This window comes from Rhyacophila brunnea, unplaced genomic scaffold, assembly GCF_057557595.1.
Source record: "Rhyacophila brunnea isolate RB1 unplaced genomic scaffold, BYU_Rbru_1.0 scaffold_22, whole genome shotgun sequence".
NCBI lineage: Eukaryota > Metazoa > Arthropoda > Insecta > Trichoptera > Rhyacophilidae > Rhyacophila > Rhyacophila brunnea.
This window is the reverse complement of record NW_028232882.1, coordinates 25,016,713-25,037,528: the sequence shown is the minus strand read 5'-3', so window position 1 is coordinate 25,037,528 and position 20,816 is coordinate 25,016,713. Positions and strand designations below refer to the sequence as shown.

The window sequence follows — 20,816 nt, the reverse complement described above, 5'->3', positions numbered from 1 at the left end:
GTGGGCCCGCTCTGATGTGGCTCATTTATGTTCCAATGTAGTCATGGCTGTACAATCAATAGTAAAAACCTACCGAGCTGATCAGCGTACATTGTTACCTGTTTGGATGTGAATCGAAAGGATTTAACTGAAAGGCTGATGTGAACAGTAGTATAATTTTTAAAATGCGTTGGGTATTGAAGTAAACTTTGGGCAACGCACAGATATTATACCAGGTCCACACTGGCAACGTGTTGCGCGACAACCTCGTTAAATTTTACGATAATTATCATACTTATCGTAAAATTTAACGAGGTTGTCGCGCGACATGTTGCCAGTGTGGACCCGGTATTATGACTACACAGGTACACCTGTGTTTATATTAAGTGTTCACACACGTAGTTAGGTCCCATTCTAGTAAATATTCATCACTGTGACATGAGTAGTGAAGAAGCGGTTGTGTTTGCGCTAGTTGATAGAACTGTAGAAAGCAATGAGTATGCATTATATTTCTTATATTAAATTAAATTCTTATTTAACGTGTGTGGTTATTTTTAGGGTAAATTCATCCGAATCAACTTCGATGCATCGGGTTACATTGCGGGCGCAAACATCGAGACGTACCTCCTTGAGAAGTCGAGGGCGATCCGGCAGGCCAAGGACGAGAGGACCTTCCACATCTTCTACCAACTGCTGTCAGGCGCGTCCGCTCAGCACCGTGCTGAATTTATCCTGGAAGATGCCAAGGGCTATCAGTTCCTGTCGTATGGATCGATACCGGTGCCAGGAATTGACGATGCGGCGGAGTACCAAGCGACAATTAAGTCCATGAACATCATGGGGATGACCCAAGAAGACTTCAGCTCCATATTCCGGATCGTTTCCGCTGTGATGCTGTTCGGCAACATGCAGTTCAAGCAGGAGAGGAACTCCGATCAGGCAACGCTGCCAGATAATACCGTCGCGCAGAAGGTTGCACACCTTTTAGGTTAGTTTTTCTTGATACTATTTATTACTAGATTGAGCGACAATATCCATAACGAAAATAACTATGGATGATGAATAATCCATTATCGGACGTTGGCGATAATTTTGCCATCTTATCATGTTTGTATTCAGAATTGTCCTATTGTAGGTTCTACCCTACGGTGGCCTTAAGGTGGACACGTTCGGCAGAGCGTTAAACGGCGTGCGCAATTCAAACGTATAACAGTGTGTGAAAATGTTCGTAGACAATGTCTTTTTTTGGTTGTACGTTTGAGTTGCGCACGCCGCTCGGGGCGCCAAGAGGAAACACGAATGAGACACAGAAAATCGCACTGTTTTGAGAATATTTTTCATAACAAACATTTTATGAATATGAACTAAATATTGTCTACTTCATATTTCAGGTTTATCCGTCACCGAAATGACGAAAGCATTCCTGAAACCACGGATCAAGGTGGGTCGCGACTTTGTCACCAAGGCGCAGACCAAGGAACAGGTGGAGTTTTCAGTGGAGGCTATCGCCAAGGCTTGCTACGAGAGGATGTTCAGGTGGTTGGTCAACAGAATCAACCGATCGCTCGACAGAACCAAACGCCAGGGAGCCTCCTTCATCGGTATTCTCGATATGGCCGGCTTTGAAATCTTCGAATTGAACTCATTTGAACAGCTCTGTATTAACTATACCAATGAGAAACTTCAGCAGTTGTTCAATCACACCATGTTCATTCTTGAACAGGAGGAGTATCAAAGGGAAGGTATCGAATGGAAGTTTATCGATTTCGGCCTGGATTTACAACCGACCATCGACTTGATCGATAAGCCTATGGGAATCATGGCTCTCTTGGATGAAGAGTGCTGGTTCCCCAAAGCCACCGATAAGACTTTCGTTGAGAAGTTGGTCGGCGCTCATTCCGTGCACCCCAAATTCATGAAGACCGATTTCAGAGGCGTCGCTGACTTTGCCATCATCCACTACGCTGGCAAAGTGGACTACTCTGCCGCCAAGTGGCTCATGAAGAACATGGATCCCCTCAATGAGAACATCGTCTCCCTGCTTCAGACTTCTCAAGATCCGTTCGTATGCCACATCTGGAAGGACGCTGAGATTGTTGGCATGGCGCAGCAAGCCTTGACCGACACCCAGTTCGGAGCCAGGACCCGAAAGGGTATGTTCAGAACCGTCTCCCAGCTCTACAAAGAACAGTTGACTAAACTTATGGCCACCTTGAGAAATACCAATCCTAATTTTGTCCGTTGCATTATTCCAAACCACGAAAAGCGTGCCGGTAAAATTGAAGCACCGCTAGTATTAGACCAGCTGAGATGTAATGGTGTCCTGGAAGGTATCAGAATCTGCAGACAAGGCTTCCCCAATAGGATTCCGTTCCAGGAATTCCGACAGAGATACGAATTGCTCACCCCGAACGTGATAGCCAAAGGATTCATGGATGGTAAAAAAGCATGTGAGCAGATGATTAGGGCCTTGGACCTTGACCAGAACTTATTCCGCGTCGGTCAATCTAAGATCTTCTTCCGTGCCGGAGTGTTGGCCCATCTGGAAGAGGAGAGAGATTACAAGATCACGGATCTCATTGTTAACTTCCAGTCGTTCTGCCGAGGATATTTAGCAAGAAGGAATTTCCAGAAGAGACTCCAGCAATTGAACGCCATTAGGATTATTCAGAGGAATTGCGCCGCATACCTGAAGTTGAGAAACTGGCAATGGTGGAGACTTTATATCAAGGTTGGTTTTTAGTTGTTTCTAAATAGTAAATAATATATTCGTAAAATTTAAATGCAACCAAGAAATAAGGCAAGACCTTTTTATGTTAGTACAGCCCTCGCAATCAAAGCATGAGTGTGACATGCTACCATTGGCCAAGGGCGGAGGTAGGCTGTGTAGATTCTACTTAAATAGTGCAGACTAAACTTTGTAAGTCATACTTATTTATTTTCACAGAATACAATCGGAGATGGTACTGGTTAGTTTTTAAAATTCAATAAAAACTTTGCCTAACTAAACCATAATAGTAGATAGGCTCTGGAGATCCGACAAATATAATCCACATTTCGTCACCCATACTTATTTCTTTTCATTGAACTAAAAATACAAATTGCAGATGGTTTTGAAAATTTGATTAACCCCTGCCTATAGTAAACCATAATAGATATGAAATAAAAAATATTCTTTTATCTATAAAATATCTATAATTATGTCATTAAATCATACATAGTTTGCTTCTAGTTTGGGTTTGATTGAAGTTTAAAGATAACCAATACAACAAAGTTTAGTTTGCACTATTTATGTCAGATCTCCACAGCCTACCTCCACCACAGCATGCTACGATTAAACCTGTAATCCAAAATGACTTGAAGCTAATTTAATCATTAGCCTTAGTAACCTTAAGGTCCTTTTAAATGTCAGTTCTGTTATCCATTCTGTCGAGGTTTCCGTTTTGGTCCCTTCTGTTTTGAAATAGCATTGTATTTAGACAATCAGTCTAGTTGTCCGTCCAGTCTCAGTTGACAGATCAGTTGGGAAACAGAGGAAACAGGTGGATGTATATTTACATTTTTTTTATCCATTAAAAATGAATATTATTTTTATAATAACTTTCTAAACATATTGGTTGGTATAATGCAGTACCTATATTTGAAGAAATAATAATATTTTTAATTGGATTAGTCGTATGAAATTTTCGGCAACATAGTCATTTACACGTCAATTTAACTGGCGACTAATAACTGATGGAAAACCCATTCTGTTACGTCTCCGTTTCGGTTTCAGTCAGCCTCTTCAGTTTTGCATTGACACAACAGTTTATAACTGATAGCTCGACTGAAACTGAGACTGATCGTTTAAAAGCACCTTTACTATCATATATTAATTAGGGTCTGTCTCCATAGACAAAATACAAATTTTTTGTGATACTATTTAATGAATTTGACAGGTGAAACCGCTGTTGGAGGTGACCAAGCAAGAAGAGAAACTAACGCAAAAGGAAGACGAACTTCGGCAAATCAGAGACAAGCTCGACGCCCAGCTGAAGCGGTGCCAGGAGTACGAAGTTAAATACCAACAGGCCAATGACGAAAAGATTCAACTTTCCGAACAACTGCAGGCTGAAATTGAATTGTGCGCGGAAGCGGAGGAAGGTCGCGTGAGGTCGACGGCTCGCAAGCAGGAGCTGGAGGAATTACTGCACGACATGGAGGCCCGGATTGAAGAAGAAGAAGAGAGAGGAAACGCTCTCAACAATGAAAAGAAGAAACTCCAACTCAACATACAGGTAATGACAGTCATTTCATGTTAAACTATTTAAATTTATTCAATCAATAATTTGCAAGATTTTAGAATGTAACATTATTTATTAAACAAGCAATAAATATTAGTTAATTTCATCGTAATTGGGTATGGTACAAGTAGGTAAGTTGGTAAAGCGCATTGGCTGGAATCTGATGGACCCCACTGTACCTATTTTTGTTATATATTCATTATATATTACTAGCTGAAGTACCCGGCTTCGCACAGGGTCGCTTCGTGGTTATATTTATCTTAGATATTTGAAAAATAATAAAAGGTAATAATTTTTTTAATATTAAAATATCTGTGTAATACAATATGGCAATATGAAAATAATTCTAATAGGAGTAAAGGTCAAACATAAGAACACTAAAGTAAAATCGAATCCAAAATATGAAAACGTTATTAATGTTATTAATATGTAGTAAAAAAAAAAAAAAACAAAATTAGATGGAACAAACAAACAACAAACTTTGTATTTTATATAATTTTCCTTCACCTTCGCCTTCACCTTCGCAGGTGTGCGCACAACAACTGACAAAAGTTTCATCGCAATCGGATGAATGGTATAGGAACGCATACGAATAGTAGAAGAAGATGATTTTCTAATTCAGAAATCTTTGTGGGCATGCGCATGACAACTCACCAAAGTTTCATTGCAATCGGATGAATGACATAAGAACGCATACAAATAGAAGAAGAAAAGATGGTTGTACTAATTCAGAAACCTTTGCGGGCGTGCGCACAACTGGTCAAAATTTCATCACAATCGGATTAATGGCATAAGAACGCATACAAATAGAAGAAGAAAAAGATGATTGTACTAATTCGGAAACCTTTGCGTGCAAGGGCACAACACTTGATCAAAATGTCATTGCAATCGGATGAATGGTATAAGAACGCATACGAATAGAAGTAGAAGATGATTTTCTAATTCAGAAATCTTTGTGGGCATGCGCACGACAACTCACCAAAGTTTCACTGCAATCGGATGAATGGTGTAGGTACGCATTCGAATAGAAGAAGAAAATGATGGTTGTACTAATTCAGAAACCTTCGCAGGCGTGCGCACGACAACTCACCAAAGTTTCATTGCAATCGGATGAATGGTATAGGAACGCATACGAATAGAAGAAGATAGAATAGAAGAAGAAGATGGTTGTACTAATTCAGAAACCTTCGCGGGTGTTGGCACAATTACTGACGAAATTTTTATTGCAATCGGATGAATGGAATAGAAACGCATACGAATAGAAGAATATAGAATAGAAGAAGAAGAAGATAGTTGTACTAATTCAAAACCATTGCGGGTGTTACCACAACAACTGACGAAGGTTTCATCGCAATCGGATGAATGGTGTAGGGACCATACGAATAAAAGAAGATAGAATGAAGAAGAAGAAGAAGAAGAAGATGGTTGTACTAATTCAGAAACCTTCGCGGGTGTTGGCACAATTACTGACGAAAATTTTATTGCAATCGGATGAATGGAATAGGAACGCATACGAATAGAAAAATATTGAATAGAAGAAGAAGAAGATGGTTGTACTAATTCAAAAACCATTGCGGGTGTTACCACAAAAACTGACGAAGGTTTCATTGCAATCGGATGAATGGTATAGGGACCATACGAATAAAAGAAGATAGAATGAAGAAGAAGAAGAAGAAGATGGTTGTACTAATTCAGAAACCTTCGCGGGTGTTGGCACAATTACTGACGAAAATTTTATTGCAATCGGATGAATGGAATAGGAACGCATACGAATAGAAGAATATAGAATAGAAGAAGAAGAAGAAGATGGTTGTACTAATTCAAAAACCATTGCGGGTGTTACCACAACAACTGACGAAGGTTTCATTGCAATCGGATGAATGGTATAGGGACCATACGAATAAAAGAAGATAGAATGAAGAAGAAGAAGAAGATGATGATTTTTCTAATTTAGAAACCTTTATGGGTGTACATACAACCACTTACCAAAATTTCATTGCAATCGGATGAATGGTATAGGAACGCATACGGGACAGACACACAGACAGACAGACATACAGACAGACAGACATTCATTTTTATATATTAGTATAGCCTATACTCTTCGCGCAAGTGCAAGCAATAAGTTTACAAAGTTTTATCGCAATCGGATGAACGGTATGGCTGCGCATTCAATACGAACAAACAAACACACAAATATTAATTTTTATATATTAGATTGTTATAAGTGGTCATTTCATTGAATTTGTAATTGAATATTTGGTTCCATGTATTGAGTCATTTAGTAATAATAATAATGTGGATCAAATTAGAATTTTTGAAAATCTGTTTTTCTGATACAATTAATAAATAATTGTATAAGCAAATAATGATGGTTAATAATATATTTCAATTGTTTATTTTTCATTACAGGATTTGGAAGAACAATTAGAAGAAGAAGAAGGTGCTCGTCAGAAACTCCAACTGGAAAAAGTGCAATGCGACTCGCGTATCAAGAAGTTTGAGGAAGATTTAACACTCTGTGAAGATACCAACCAAAAACTTCTCAAAGAAAAGAAGCTCCTGGAAGAGCGCAGCACGGACCTCTCTCAGGCGTTAGCAGAAGAAGAAGAAAAAGCAAAACACCTCAGCAAACTCAAGACCAAACAGGAAGCGTCCATAGCCGAACTGGAAGAGAGACTACTGAAAGATCACCAGCAGAGACAGGAATCGGACAGGTCCAAGAGGAAAATAGAATCTGAGGTCCAAGACCTCAAGGAGCAACTCAACGAGAGGAAAGCGCAGTTTGAAGAGATGCAACTGCAATTAGGGAAGCGGGAAGAAGAATTGGCTCAGTCCATGGCGAGGATGGACGAAGAAGGCGCGGTGCGGGCAGTCGCACAAAAGAACCTCAGAGAAATTGAATCGCAACTCGCTGACCTGCAGGAAGATCTCGAGGCAGAGAAGGCGGCTCGAGGAAAGGCCGAGAAGCAAAAGAGGGACCTCAACGAGGAGCTAGAGGCCCTTAAGAGTGAACTCTTGGACTCTCTCGACACCACAGCTGGTAATTTTTTTATATAAATTTAGTTATATAGAAATTTGTATCATTACATTATAAGTAATATATAATATGTTACCTTACCTACTAATAATGCACAATTCTTTATTTACAGCCCAGCAAGAGTTAAGATCAAAACGGGAGCAAGAAGTGGCTACATTAAAGAAGAGCTTCGAGGATGAGACGGTGTCTCACGAGGCTGCTCTCACTGAGATGCGGCATAAGCACTCTCAGGAACTTCAGGCCATCAATGAGCGCAGTGAACAAGTTAACAAAGTTAAAGCCGGTAAGAATAATTTTATAATGCAGGCATAATTCGTAATTTGCTGTTATTCAAATTACAAAATAAAATGGAAATTCCAATTACAAAATTATTTTGAACTCAGTAAAAGCTTTATTTATGTACTCTACCAGAGAAGTGCTAAGAATAACGTTCAATGGTAATTTTACAGGTTTGGAGAAGGCAAAACAGACATTGGAAGCGGAAAATGCAGACCTTGCCCAAGAGCTTCGAGGAGTAGCTGTGGCGAGAGCCGACTTAGAGAGGAGAAGAAAGCAAGTGGAACAGCAGCTTCAAGAGCTCACCGCTCGGTTACAGGAAGCAGATAGAGTCTCAGCCGAACTTCAAGACAAAGTCGTGAGATTGCAGACAGAGATCGAAGTGGCTCTGCAGCAGGTGGAAGAAGCTGAGTTGAAGGCTTCATCGGCCCTCAAGCAGGCTGGCACCACCGAAACGCAACTCTCCGAGGCTCAGGTCAATATCTGCTTTAAGATTGTTTATTGATTTTTATTAACGTAGGATGGAACAAAGACGCCATGAGTCTTTCATATAACTACTTTGTATGAAAAGTTATTATTTTCATAGTAACAAATCCATCTTGATATTGATGATGAAAAAAGTTTAGAACAGACAAGCTCCAAAAGTTTTAATAATTGGTATACAATTACAATTACAGTTAATACTAAATACACTAATAAATTTGATCGTTTTTTTCCCATTTCAGACTTTGTTAGAAGAAGAGACTAAGCAAAAATTGAGCCTACAAATGAAATTGAAAACATTTGAAAGTGACAAAGATGCCCTTCACGAACAACTCGAGGAGGAAGAGGAAGCCAAACGTGCTCTAGAAAAGCAGGTGCTGGCACTCAATGTCCAACTGGGAGAAGCCAAGAAGAAGGCAGAGGATGAAGCCGAATCGGCCGCATCCCTCGAAGAGCAGCGCAAGAGGCTCTCCAAGGACATGGAGGGACTCCTGCGACAGATCGAAGAGCTGCAGCAGGCCAATGACAAACTCGATAAGAGCAAGAAGAAGATCCAAGCCGAACTTGAAGACACTAACATCGAACTGGAAGCCCAGCGTGCCAAAGTCATGGAATTGGAAAAAAAACAGAAGAGTTTTGATAAGGTTGTAGCGGAAGAAAGAGCCGTTGCCGAGAGAAACGCGGCCGAAAGAGACGCAGCCGAAAGAGAAGCCAGAGAGAAAGAGACCAAAGTGCTTAGTCTTACCCGAGAACTGGACGAGGCCAGTGAAAAGGTGGAGGAATTAGAACGGGGAAAACGCAACCTGCAAGCTGAGCTCGATGACCTAGCCAACAGCCAGGGCACGGCTGACAAGAACGTACACGAGCTGGAGAAAGCGAAGCGCAACCTGGAGTCGCAGCTGGCAGAGACTCGCGCACAGAACGAGGAGTTGGAAGACGAACTGCAGCTCATGGAGGATGCTAAGCTGAGGTTAGACGTGAACATGCAGGCGCTCAGGGCGCAGTTTGAGAGGGACATCCAGGCCAAGGAGGAGCAGGCTGAGGAGAAACGAAGGGGACTAGTCAAGTCTCTCCGGGACATTGAGACAGAGCTGGAAGAAGAGAGGAAGCAGCGGACCAGCGCCGTTGCTGCTCGCAAGAAGCTCGAGGCTGACCTTAAAGACTTCGAGACCACCATTGAAATGCACAATAAGGTAGGCTATTATCGCATCTTGCATATTTTGATCCAAAGCACAGACCCAATGGGTTGGGCAAATGTATAACCATTATGACCATATGCTCCGATGTGATATATATGTAATTCATTAATTCACTTTTTCATGATAATATAATTGAGTTATTGTTATGCCATGCAGGTTAAAGAAGACAGTCTGAAGCAGTTGAAGAAATTGCAAATGCAGTTGAAGGATGCGATCCGGGACGCTGAGGAGGCTCGCCTCGGTCGAGAGGAACTTACCCAAGCCGCCAAGGACGCCGAGAGGAAGGTCAAACTCCTAGAGGCGGAGAGCATTCAGTTCGCCGAAGACTTGGCCAGCAGCGAGAGAGCGAGAAGAGCGGCTGAGACCGAAAGAGACGAACTCATGGAAGAGATGATGAACTCCAGCAGTAAGGGATCGGTCATGGCTGATGAGAAGAAACGATTGGAGGCCAGAATCGCCGCCCTTGAAGAAGACCTAGAGGAAGAGCAATCTAACAATGAAATTCTTCAAGATAGAGCACGAAAGGGACAGGTAATGATATTATTTTTCCAAAATTCTTATGCTGATTCCAAATAATACATTGGTTCTATTATTATGAAACTCATCAGTTTCAGTTGATCATCAATATTCAGAAAATACTCGCATTGTATTCATCATGACCTTTTTCTTAGATGTTTATATGAATGGAGCAGGTATTATAGGCCCTCCAGATGTTCCGATCAGGGTGGTTGTTTGAACCATTTTGGTTTGTAGATGTTCGAGTTATATACTATTATGTCAGTGTATTTTGGGGTGATTTTGAGTGGCAGTGTCATTCAATTGTCAAGCGTCTGACTAAATCTGATTACCTGTTGCATTCATTTTTGGATAGTTTTTGTCAATCGGGCTATAATGTCGGTGCGAGTAACTACGTATTTCAACTGGAAACTGTAGGCAACATTCAATTTATTCAGGCTGACAATAATGCCAGTTTTAAATAAAATTATTTCAGGTTACAAACCCATCTATATAGAAGGATATAAAAATGAAATTATTCCTGTATTTTAATTATGTTATTAATTACCTAATTAATTATTATACAAATTAATGCAAATTAAAAATATATATATTCTTTTTAACACTACAACAGGCCTAGAGTTCCAATGACGACAGTAGTGTATTTAGTAATAGAAATGAAACAATCACAAACACCCAGGCATTGAGAAAATCGCATAAATATATTGTGTTCTCACCTGGATCGAACCCGGAGCTCCCGGCTATAAGACCAGCGCCTTACGCACTGCACCACCTTTTACCTGTTACTTTGACTAGTCAACATAAACATTTTTTTTATATTCAGTCATCGCTACTGACATTAAATTTGATGATAACAATGACTCGTTTTTAATAATATTTATTTAAAGCATTGTGTTAAATCTTTTCAGAATCAAATAGACCAGCTGACGGTGGAATTGGGCACAGAGCGAGGCAGCGTACAAAAAATGGAGAGTAGCAAATTGGTATTGGAAAGGCAAAACAAGGAGTTGAAAGCCAAGCTCCAAGAGCTGGAGACGGCGCAGCGGTCAAAGACGAAGGGCGCCATCGCTTCCCTGGAGCTGAAGATCAGCAACCTGGAGGAGCAGGTGGAGACGGAGAGCCGGGAGCGGCTAGCGCATCAAAAGGTCAACCGCAAAATGGACAAGAAGCTCAAGGAACTCATTCTGCAGCTCGAGGACGAGAGACGACACACTGACCAGCACAAGGATCAAATCGAGAAGGTCACTATTCACCATTCATTCAATTAATATTTATACCTTCTACATCCCAATTACAACCCAAATAGTCTTCGCAGTGTTAGAATATGAATACAAATACCATGACTTCGCATCAACGGCAAAACCTCATAATCTCAGGATTTTTGCCATGTGAATATAAATAATATAATGAATAGTATGAAAATTCTCAAAAAATTGCAAACATCAATACGCACCGTGAGTGTAAAACCAAGGCATCTGCAAAAGACATATTTTGGATATATTAGGGTTTGAAGTCTTCGTTTTGTCAGGACAAATAGAGTTTCTAAAAAAAACCATAATATTTGGTTTATATCTGCATTATATTGCATGTTCTTTCAGTTACTTCACTTTTACATTATCAAGTTCACGACTTTTGCAGTTGAGTTGTTTTGCATTTAATCTCGAAATTGAAAAATTTGCAGATGCCATGGTTTTACACTCACGGTGCGAATATATCGTACATACATTATATAAAACATTAACTAGGCGACCAAACAAGACTTTCAATGTGCCAATTGGTCCAGAATATTAATTTTTTTGAGAAATTTAATTGACCCACCCCAAAAAAAGTAGAATTACCATCGATTGAATCAAGTGTGCTGTGATATTCAATAAATTGAATGGTGTGCCGTGATGCATAAAAGATTGGGAAGCACAATGCCTTCAATCCCAATGTTGAACACAAGGGTGAGACTATGGATATAGATAGACCTGAAGAAGTAATTAATTTTTTCCATGTGCTTACAGATGAATACCCGCGTGAAAGTCTTGAAACGTCAAATGTACGAGACGGAGGAGGAGCTGACGGTGGAGAAGTCCAACAAGCGGAAGGTGCAGAGGGAACTGGAAGACCTCATGGAGTCGCACGAGACGCTCTCCAGGGAGTGCAACAATCTGCGCAACAAGCTCAGGTCGGTTGATTGTCCAAAGTTATGATAGCATAGCACTATTGTGCGAATTTTGTAATGTGGCCCTGGCAAAAGCAGGTGGGATTTTTAGCCCTCCAGGTGGGGCAATATGACGTCTCAGTTTCAATATAGAAAACATTTTCCTCTTACCTGTGAATAGGGATGTCATATCGAAAGTTTTTTTAATGTCCATATCTACGGCTTAATTCTAGCAGCTGCGTTTACTGTTAATTGCAGAGTTTAGTACCTGCATTAGCATTCTGAAATATATACCTTTCCTTTGTGCTTGTCATGATGACATACAGATGGGAGACATCGCTCCTGACAGCTGACCTGATCGATATATTAAAAGTGGCAAGCAAGAGATGGAATGATGAATATTAAAAATTCATTATTAGATCGTATCATAAGACACGAATCAGAGAGCGAAGAGAGAGAAGACATCAGGCTGCCTATGTTAGTACGAGGGATAACTGACAGGGAAGCAGGGTTGACTCGTAACTTTTTGCAATCGCAGGCAAACAAAATTTGGACTGCAATCTATTTTTTTGCAGGAGAAGCATAAATGACTTAAGAGCGTACTTCAGTGAAACGGCAAATAATTTTCAACAGTAGGTGCAACAAAATTTCTCACTAGTCGCCAATCGGAGACAGACCGTCGGGGTGTCCGCACGTCGGATTTGTTTTGTCATGGCGTCGGATGAAAATATTCTTAAATCGTATAAAGATGTCAAATACTTAAAAAAGAAACTAAATCAATTAATATACTATTATTATTAGTAATATAACAATAAACATAACATTAAATGGACGGATGTTGGATTTTTATGACAAATTATATTTCGTTCGGCACGCGTCATTTGCACAATCCCCGCATCGCCTAGCCACGATCTTTTTAGACCATGCCTCAACTGAAGTATAGCCTTAATAAAATTAATTATATTATTTTCCCGTATAGGTTTAGACAAAAATATTCTTTTTACATTGTATTTTCATCGAATTGAAAAAAGAACACATGGAATTGAACCCCTCTCTATTTTTGTTTTCAGATAATATCTATTAAACATGCATGCCATTTCATCACCTCTATAAGCTTCGTTTGCCATCTGTTGTCGAGATTAAATAATGATCTTTGGCTGGTATTTACACAAAAGTATGGCAATGGCAGCTCATTTGAAATGATTTGCTGAAAAGTAGCGTTATCGTGATGACACATTTTTTCTGGACAAGGGTTCAATCCGACCCCTTAGGATCAAAGAAACATATCTCAATTTTTCAGAATTTTGAATTACTATGGTACTTGGACATAAATATTGTTATGTTAAGTGACAAAGAGAAATAGTTTAATACGCATCTCTGAAAACACTTTCTTGTTAATGTGAGTGGAATATAAATTTACTTGTGTTTGTCTTGTAAAGTAGACAAAAATAAGATATGTTTCTTTGACTCATAAGGGGGCTGAATTCTTAATCTAAAATCTAAATGGAATAGAATATCAATCTTGGTTAGTTAGTTCACATGGAAGATTGCAATGAATATTTTTACACTCAAAATAGTAGCTACACATTTAAACAATCAATTTCTATGTTTTTTGCCTACTGTTAAGAAAATTAATCAGCTAGTACTTTACAATCGCTAACTTGTGGTTGCCTCTGGTATCTCTAAATTGTGTGTAATTGTGGACAGCGGTGTTTTCATTTTGTCCCTTGTCTCTTCCTGCTAGAAGGACGGGTGGAGGGGGCGGCATCAACCTGACGTCTCGTCTGACGGGCGGCAAGAGAGGCTCCATCCCCCCGGGGAGCACCGGCTCCGGAGACGAATCCCTAGACGAGGCCAACGACACCACCGTCATCGCCGACTAGACCCACCTCATCTTGTACCGCCCACACCCCTTGTCTCTGCTTAACTGCTGCATTCGAATCCGAAACATTCTATTGGTGCGCGAAGTATTAACAAAACTATTTGTATAAAAACATAATTGTACTGAAGCAATATTAATTGGATTACTGTTTTAATAATTGAGTAACAAAAACAAAAATTAACAGTAAACAAAATTACTTTTACTTAAGAACTGAATTCTCAGACTGTATTTGATAATGTTGGATTATTTTCAAAATAAGTAGTGAAAAAATACTATGTAGTTTTTGTTTTTACAAATTCTGTCTTGTGATTTTATTGGTTTGGCATTTATTTTGTAGAATTCCATTTTAATTGTTGAATAAAATAGGTACACCGATACAAGTTGTCCGCTGAGTGAGGGCGCTGCATGCTAACATTTGGCATGTCATTCAGTTTTTTTACTGTGATGAGTTTAGTTCCATATTCCAACGGCGGACGATTTAAATTGGTACATATGTCTACAACACACGTATTTTTAACTCTACATTTAAGTTGTGATAGCCATTTTCACTTACATATAATATATGTATAAACATCACGATCATTTTTTTTAGAAGTATGATTATGAAATATATTTCAATTAAGTCTAATTAATAGAATATATAATTATTTTAGACATTTGTATTAACTTTCTATTTTAAACTACTTCAACAGAAATACATTCAACAAATGAAATATCTATCATAATATGGATGTATGGGTTGGCGCACATATATTGTATGTCCATTTTTTTTACTGTAATCGTTATTTGAGAAAATATTGTCTCATTCAAAGTGCATTCATTCCACATGTCCACTTCTCGTTTGACTTTCAATTGATTCTAATCTTTCAAATTCAATTTGCTCAAAACTTACAAACACCGGACATAGAACATCTGTGAACCAATCGATACATTGTAGAGTTAAAAATGTATTACTTTATTCGTAATCTTTTAAATAATAAAATAGAGACTGGGGAGGGTTTGATTGTAATTTGAAGCTAATGAGTTTTGTAATCCACGAATGGGGGGGACAAGCATGTAGTAACATACTCGCCCCCCACGGACTTGGCTTTTGACCTATCTTTTATGTAAAATAAGGTTTAATAGGCTATTTCTGTGTAGCGGGAGACTTCCGGACGTGCATGTGCCGAGGCTAAAGTATTAGTTTTTCTTATGTATTCCTATACGCGTTGTCGTGAGTTGGCGTTGCGTGGCTAAACTTTCCATTTTTTGCTCAAGTTTTTAAAATGATATAAACACCGCAACTCGCGTTAAATATCTTAATCTAAATTTTTAAATATCTATTATTAATAATTATTAAAGGTCAAACTTCATGGATAGTTTTTTTTATAGTTTTTTTGTTTATTGTCGTTATAAACTATGTTTTTTCTTCTTCTTTTTATTGATTGATCGCACACAACTTGTCTAAGTACATATTATGTAAAATTGTACATTTACCCTTATATATTTATATATATGTTTTCTCTTATTGTACACGATCTTCAATAGAACGATATTATCCTGAATGTTGGATAATATACCTATTCATTCTTCATTTTTCCAAACTCCAGCAGCATTTTTCCAATCTCGTTTTGCCATAGTAAAAGAATGAAAAATAGTGATTATTTATTACGTAATAAGTGAAAGCTGAAAAAAAAATACTAGCTTGTAAAGATTAAAATAATTGCCAGTATTTTATTTTTCGAAATCATTATTTCTGTTAATATTCAAACAAACAACAAAAAAAAAATCATTTATATATATTATTACATATTATTATGAAAGTAGTGTTAAGTTTTTTTTTTTTTTAGTTAAGCTATTGTATAATAATAAATCCATATGTGCTTTTATTCTTAGTTATTATAATATAGAGCCTAATACTTATGAAATTTTTTTTACTGGTGATTTCACTGATTTGATTAATTGTGGTACCTAAGTAAATTAATTTATAAATTCCTTTTGCCATTGTAAGTTTTTAATTTTTTACATACCTACCTAATTAAAGTTTTTTTTTTTTTTAAATATATGTTATTATTTTATTTCCCGGCATAATAAATTGGTGTGTTCTTACGTATTTATTCGTTAATTATTAATAACTATTGTCTACCCTTGTCTATTTTGATAATCTTAAATTATCAAATCGTTTTTTTTTTTTAAATGTCTCAGTCGTTTATTATTGTCACCTTTTGTAATTATTTTAAGTATTTCTCCATGAATTTTACGACTGAGATAATATATTATAATGTTGTTTTAAAACTATAATAACGAAATTAATTATTTTATTCCTTCAACTTGGATGCTAAATACAAACAAACACACACCGCCCCTTCGTTTGTAATATTTTAATTAACATTATACATAGTGTTTTTTAACCGTATTTCTTGAAAATGTTTTTCAGCATGCTTTAATGTGCGACAAAATACGATTGTTATTAAGAAATTAGGAGTTATCATAATATAATTTTAGGTCGGACGTAGAATGTACTATCCAAAATGGAATTGGAAGTGTAAATAAATATGTTTTCTTACGAAATGCTTCTCTTTGAGAGACGTACGCCGCACTAGAAAACTGTTACTTAAAATAAATGATGATTAAATGATTTTGAAGATATCTTCACATGATTCGAATCATACGGTACTTATATTTCCTGCGTTATTTGACCCGGAAAACTTTTCAAAAATAACCCTCGCAGTAAAATAAATAATATGTCCTTCTGAAACGATTTTTTATTTTATTTTGGCAAATCACACCATCTCCAAAATGCTTTTTCTCTCATGATTTAAAAAATCGGGTGTGAGGGTAGCAAAGTAAGCTAATTAATAGATTTTATATTATAAATATAATATGTTATTTTAATTATGAGTATACTATGAAAATATTTGCTAAATAATGAAACCCAACTAAGAAATTTGTAATACGTTTTTCAATACCACAATTAAAATGATTTATAAAAAAAAAATGTTGTTTTATTTTATGAAATGTTTTTCTACTCTAAATCCTTTCATAATATTTTATTCCAGGGCTCAGTAAACGTTGTAACACATCTGATGATGTTCAGGGTTCAGTGTCCCGATCCTCAGTCATGGGGTCCAGATGAAGGAAAAGATAAGAGACGAATGCATATTATGTATATCTATCTACCTATGTTACTCCTATTCGAACGCAGTTATCAAGATGTTCATATGTTAGTCTGTTTCTATATTGGAAAACGAAAGCTCACATAAATAGAACAGAACAATGCCTTCACTTGGAGCGCCACTGACCGAGATTGGATAATTTTCTGTTCAAATTAAAATAGTGAACGGCTCCATGTTACGAGAGCTTACCCTGAGAAACGTCAGATTTTTCGAGTCTATACCTGAAACCATCTAAACGCCACTTTTTGAGCATAGACAACCAAGGCAAAACCGCTATTATAAGCGTAGACAATAAGTACAAATAATATAAAAATGATTTACAATGAATAAAATTCAAACATTTTAAATCAATAAAATTCGCCGTTTTCAAAAATCTGTATAGCATAATAGAGTTTGCCAATGCATTTCATAAAATTAAAATAAATATAATGTAACCTTTGACACGAAGACACTCGTGCTTAATCCTTCATATAAAAACGCTCTAAACAATATGCGAAAATAAGGAACATTGTTCAAAATAACGTTATAGATAACAATATTTGGTACTGTTCGGTTATATGGAATACAGCGGAAAACGCATTTTGAAAATAGCCGATAAACTGGATTATTTGTTACTTTGGGTTAGGTTAGGTTAGGTTTGGTTAGGTTAACCTAACAAATAATCCAGTTTATCGGCTATTTTCAAAATGCGTTTTCCGCTGTATTCCGTATAACCGAACAGTACCCAATATTTATATAAAATTTAGTCGTGTTAACTAAACGATATTGTTATTATTTCAGATAATTTCAACTCAAATTTAATCAATAAAATAAGAAATACGAGTGAAAATGGCTTGGATGGCTTTTATTTACTCTTTGATTAGTGATTGTTTCCATAAGATGTATCCATAGTCAGTATTCCGTATCCGTATTCATTTAAATGTATAATAAATAAAACTGGCTCCAGTTTATTAGCCCCACGAAAACATTTTGCATCCACAAACAAATGGCCCGGTCAATACAGCTTCGATAAAACGGCTCCGAAACGTCTGTGATTTTCATTCAAATGACACTTTTCCTACTTAAAATTAACGTTTCGGTAAAATATATCTATCATAAATATTCATGAAGCGTTTCATCTTTCATATTAAATATACCAAACTAACCTCGTAACCAGATATAGAGAATATTAAACGCAATGTAAATGACAGGCATTGTTCCCAACATAGTAACTGTATTGTTAATTATTAAATTTATTAAAATATTTCACTGTTCTCTGTGACCGTACTTATTGTCTACGCTTATCGTCATACCGAACAAACAACTGATGGGTCCAATTTATGAGATAGTCATCAGGGGGATATAGATCAATATTACCAAGAATGGCAATGTTCTTATTTACACAAGGAATACGTAGCCAAATATATAATATATCTTCTAGTTTTTAGATTACAGTGTGGTAGTGGCAAAGGGTGGAGGTGGCTGTTAAGATTCAACAAAAATATTTACATTACAACTAAACTTTGTCAATTATGTGTATTTGTTTTCATTTAACTAAGACTACAAATTCCAGATAGTGTTACAAGTTAGTTTCTAAAATTAAATTAAACCCTGCGTCAGCCAAGCCATAACAGTAAAAAATATTCTTCCATCTATAGAATATCTAAAATTTTGCTTTTAAATCATACATCTATATATATAAAAGAAAGTCGGGTTAGTTACAACATTTATAACTCGAGAACAGCTGGACCGATTTTTACGATCTTTGATTTGTTGGATTTGTCTTAGCCCCGAACAGCAGAATAACTAATAAAACATCGGAAAAATTCACAGAAAAGAAAATTATGAATAAAATTAATTTTCTCATACATTTTGACATTTTGAACAATGAATCTCGCGCATTTGAAAATAAAAGAAAATCACAAAAAATTTAAATCCATATACAACGCCTTCTCTGATACATGACAGAAAGAATAAACAAGAAACAAACAAACAAATGAAAAGCGTTGTGTGAATTATCTATCCTTTGACAGTTGATTCAGTTCAGCCTCAGATAATCCTGAAAGACTTTGTTGTATACTCCGGCGAATTTTGGAGGAAGTTGTCCTACCTGAATCTTTTTTACTTCTTCGACAGCGTCAAAAAATAAAGCCAAGGATAAAATTACATGATCTCATTGCTGGTATTGCTCATTATTTACCTACCAATTTCAAAATCCATCCTTCGAACTTCATTCGACAATCGATCTACGTGAATAATCTAGCCGATTACCAGCTAGGTGCGCAAACAGCTATTTCGATCGTGATTTTCAAACGGTAAGTTGCCTTCGAAGATGTTCACTTTGTGAGGTTATCAAATTTGTGATTGTGTGTGCATCGATAACTGCTTCATTATATAATTTTGAATTATGTGATTAATTTTCCAGTGTTCATCATTTGATGATTCGTCAAAATGCTGACAACTATTTGCTGCGATTTCGCGAGAGGCGAAGATGTAAACATTGCTGGAATACTACCAAACAACGAAAAGCTTCGTTGTTCCATTGTCCTGATTGCCCGAATAAACCTGGCTTGTGTTTAGAACCCTGTTTTCGACTATATCGCGAACAAATTTAGTTTTTGTCAGAGTGAATCAGAAATTTATTCTATAAATATATCGTCACTGTTCTGGCAGAAGACACTAATTCGAAAAAATGACATATTGAGTTAGTTATACCAAAATGTTCCTTATTTCAAATTTTACCGTCTGGAAACCTTCTTAATAAATAAACAGTCTTTATTTTAAAGTCATCCTTTTTACGATAACTTAATAAACTCACATGATAGACCATTTCAAACATTTTAACAACTTCAAAGTCAAATTACTCAAAACTAGTATTCTCCAGTTAGTGTGTTCTGCCAGAACAGAGATGATACAAGTCATAATATTTTTTTGTCTCGATTTATATGTATCTTCACAGATTTTTTTAAAATGTACATAAACAAATATGAATCTATCATTCCAACGTTCTTTCAAAGTAATATCATATCGACCCTTAATCGGCAAAACAACGTAAGCGACACTTTTTGGTAAATTGCGTTTTAAATGGAGAACTGTTCAATATCACCTAGCGCATAAGTCACAAAAATATTAGAGCCCAATCTCAATCGCGTGACATTTTTTTAGGGTCTGTGCCTTTTAGCGTTTTAACTTGTATCGCATTATAAAGTAGAGCAAAACAACGTAACCGACGTTATTTGATAGTGTAAGCTACGGTACGGTTTATTCGGTTCGTGCGAAAACCGATTTGGGAGCAAAGTTCGCGCCGTCCAGTAAAACTGGCTGAGATAAAATAAACCTGGTAATAGAGTTTATTAAACAATAATTACCCGCCATTCCATCTCACTACTGTCGGAATAATCTACGAAGAATAGTATCTTCCTGTAGATTTTTGAAATGTTGAAAATGTATATAAAATTTATACTGAAAATTTGGATTCTTTGAATGAATCCACTAATGTCGTGATTCGGAATATTTTCAGAAACGTATTTAATAGACAGTAAGTTCAACTTGGGTTTTCATCTACCAAAAAAGATAATAGTGTTCTTTTTGCGAGCAAGTAACAAATATGTCTGGTGACGAGAGACTTCGGCTAATTGAAACGGATACTTACAAATGTCCCCTTACCGTAAAGGATAAATGCAAGGAGATGTTATTTAATGATCTGGCCAAAAGTTAAAATCACAATGACATTTTGTGCGCAAGTTTTGACCTCGAGAAGGTGCTAAACACTCCCTAGTCGAAATACGCATACTATAATGAAAGTATCTACGAAAGTGGAACAAATAATGGATACTGCTTTTTATGGGGTGAAACTGATGGTAAACGTGGCAGTAATG

At 36.9% G+C, this 20,816-nt stretch overlaps 1 protein-coding gene across 2 annotated transcripts in view; it reads left to right on the top strand.

Moving 5' to 3' along the window:
• The window catches only part of zip (myosin heavy chain 10), a 129,599-nt gene extending 115,429 nt beyond the window's left edge, over positions 1-14,170 (top strand). The window contains exons 6-16 of one of the 2 annotated variants that reach the window (XM_085949759.1): positions 538-967; positions 1,371-2,710; positions 3,918-4,256; positions 6,675-7,305; positions 7,415-7,585; positions 7,752-8,053; positions 8,304-9,254; positions 9,417-9,791; positions 10,685-11,017; positions 11,783-11,946; positions 13,670-14,170. In XM_085949759.1, coding sequence (XP_085805885.1) covers positions 538-967; positions 1,371-2,710; positions 3,918-4,256; positions 6,675-7,305; positions 7,415-7,585; positions 7,752-8,053; positions 8,304-9,254; positions 9,417-9,791; positions 10,685-11,017; positions 11,783-11,946; positions 13,670-13,805 — 5,172 coding nt within the window. In that variant the 3' untranslated portion in view covers positions 13,806-14,170. Of the gene's footprint in view, positions 1-537; positions 968-1,370; positions 2,711-3,917; positions 4,257-6,674; positions 7,306-7,414; positions 7,586-7,751; positions 8,054-8,303; positions 9,255-9,416; positions 9,792-10,684; positions 11,018-11,782; positions 11,947-13,666 lie in introns of both variants that reach the window. The other variant, XM_085949758.1, reaches the window with a different exon arrangement.
• The last annotated feature ends 6,646 nt before the right edge of the window (positions 14,171-20,816 follow it).